Source organism: Arachis stenosperma, chromosome 9 (genome assembly GCF_014773155.1).
Source record: "Arachis stenosperma cultivar V10309 chromosome 9, arast.V10309.gnm1.PFL2, whole genome shotgun sequence".
NCBI lineage: Eukaryota > Viridiplantae > Streptophyta > Magnoliopsida > Fabales > Fabaceae > Arachis > Arachis stenosperma.
In genome coordinates, this window is record NC_080385.1 from 144,832,787 (window position 1) to 144,834,845 (window position 2,059).

At 44.8% G+C, this 2,059-nt stretch overlaps 1 protein-coding gene across 1 annotated transcript; it reads left to right on the top strand.

Annotated features, from left to right (window-relative positions):
- Nucleotides 1-247: 247 nt before the first annotated feature.
- LOC130950019 (ribosomal protein S2, mitochondrial-like) lies at nt 248-1,186 on the top strand. The gene is given in 4 exon segments (XM_057878589.1): nt 248-522; nt 524-960; nt 1,041-1,126; nt 1,172-1,186. Coding segments are annotated over 4 exon segments (813 nt in total).
- Nucleotides 1,187-2,059: the final 873 nt, after the last annotated feature.

The window sequence follows — 2,059 nt, forward strand, 5'->3', positions numbered from 1 at the left end:
ATTCTGCTTGAATCATAATTAAATCCGTTAAATCAGTAATTTGAGCAGGGTTCAATTTCCAAAACCTTGATAATCACACCTTCAGGTCAAATATGGTAATTAACATTAACATCTGAAGAACATAATCCGTAAAATAGCAAAAGGAAGAAGAGAAGAGATTTGGAGTGCAGTAGACTAGTGGTAAAAGAGGCTAAAGGGAGAAGCATAAACCCCAAACCCTAAGAGCGAGCGTGAATCGGAAGAAAGGATGATGGTGCATTCGATAGTGATACAGAAGCTGCTGAGCACGAATGCACAAATGGGGCGGAGAGTGGCGGCGCATCACCTGAAGGAGTACACATATGGCATGAGGAACAAGATGGTAATCATAGATTCGGACAAAACCCTGATATGCATGAGGAGTGCCCTGAACTTCATGGGGTCCCTTGCAAGCCACAACGGTTGGTTCATGTTCATCAACACCAACTCTATTTTCGACGACATCTTCCACCTTATGACCACCCGCGTCGGCTCCTACTCCCCCCACCAACTCCCTCTAGCGCACCGGCGGCTTCCTCACTAGCAGCTACAGCCCTAAGAAGTTCTGCTCTCGCAACAAGAAGCTCGTCTTTGGCCCTACCCATCCCCCCGACTGCATCTTCATCCTCAATACCGACCCCAAGTCCTCCGTCATCAATGAGGCTCACAATCTTCACATCCCCATCATCGCCATTGTCGACTCCTCCATGCCCCTCCATTCATTCTCCCGTGTCGCTTGTCCCGTTCCCGCTAATCCTTCTGTCCAGTTTGTCTACTTGTTCTGTAACCTCCTCACCAAGACCCTCCTTCTTGAGAAAGAGAAGGGCAAGCTCAAAAAAGCAGCACCACTCCAAATTCAAGCAGGTAAGGCTGTGAAGATCGATTTGCCAAACCTCGACATAACTGTCTTCCCCTATGCCACTTTACCTCCCTTGTATCAAGGTAGGCCATCTATTTTCTCTACCGATCATCATTACTGTCTCTTGAAAATTGGAGCTCAGCGATTTTCTCGTTGCTAGTAGATATGGAAGAAACTAAGAAGCTTTTGGACAAACTTGTTGTTTTGAAGCTCGATGTTGCCAAGAGATATGGGTTTGGAAGGCCTCAAGTAAGAGTCTTCTTTTGCTGTTCCTATAATGCTCACTTCATTTAGGTATTCAAGAATTGAATAGACCTTCTTTTTAGGAGGGCTTCGTTACCTTTCTGTGTTTTTTCCCTAACATGTTTGATATCGAAATCCAAATGGCACCTTAAACCCTTGTACTCAACCCTCTCCAATAATGATATCGAAATCCAAATGGCAATTCACCTTTAGAGTATTGTCATGGGTGTCATGTTTGCTCAAAAGAAGCAATGGAACCTTGCATCCATTCTTGGAGTATAGGTCTTACAAACAAAGGTAACAGTAAATTAAAACCCTAAATAAAAGCAACAAATATGACCACCCGAGTCGACTTATTCTCCCCCTCCACCAACTCCCTCTGGCGCGCCGGTGGCTTTCTCACCAACAGCTACAACCCTAAGAAGTTTCGCTCTTGTAACAAGAAGCTCGTCTTCGGCCCCACCCAGAACGAGCACTGTTTACAATCCTTGGAAGGCTCTAGGAAGCTACAAATCAATATTCCTTTTGCTGAGGTTTTAGAGCGATGGTCTCTATCTACTGGAAGAAACCTCTCTGATGCTGCGAGAGGCGAATTAGTGATGAGGTTACAGAAGGATTACAAGATTATCAAGGTCCTTCAACCACCACTACCCTTTGACAAAGGAGGTACTTCTATGCAGAGTACAATACTGAAACCTCCTCCCTTGGTGAAAACTCATACAGTTTTTCCAAACATCAAACTTAAGTTTAGTGTTAGGCAGTCACCACCCACCAAGGAGGAAGGTCCTAATAGGAAGATGCATAGGGGATGGAGAGACAATACAACCCCTACCCTAACAAGCAAGGAGAATCAAGCTGATCACACTAAAAGAAAGCTTGTTAGGAGGAATTCAAATCTGAGGGCACTCATCTTCTCCTCTTCTCCCATGGAGTCATTTC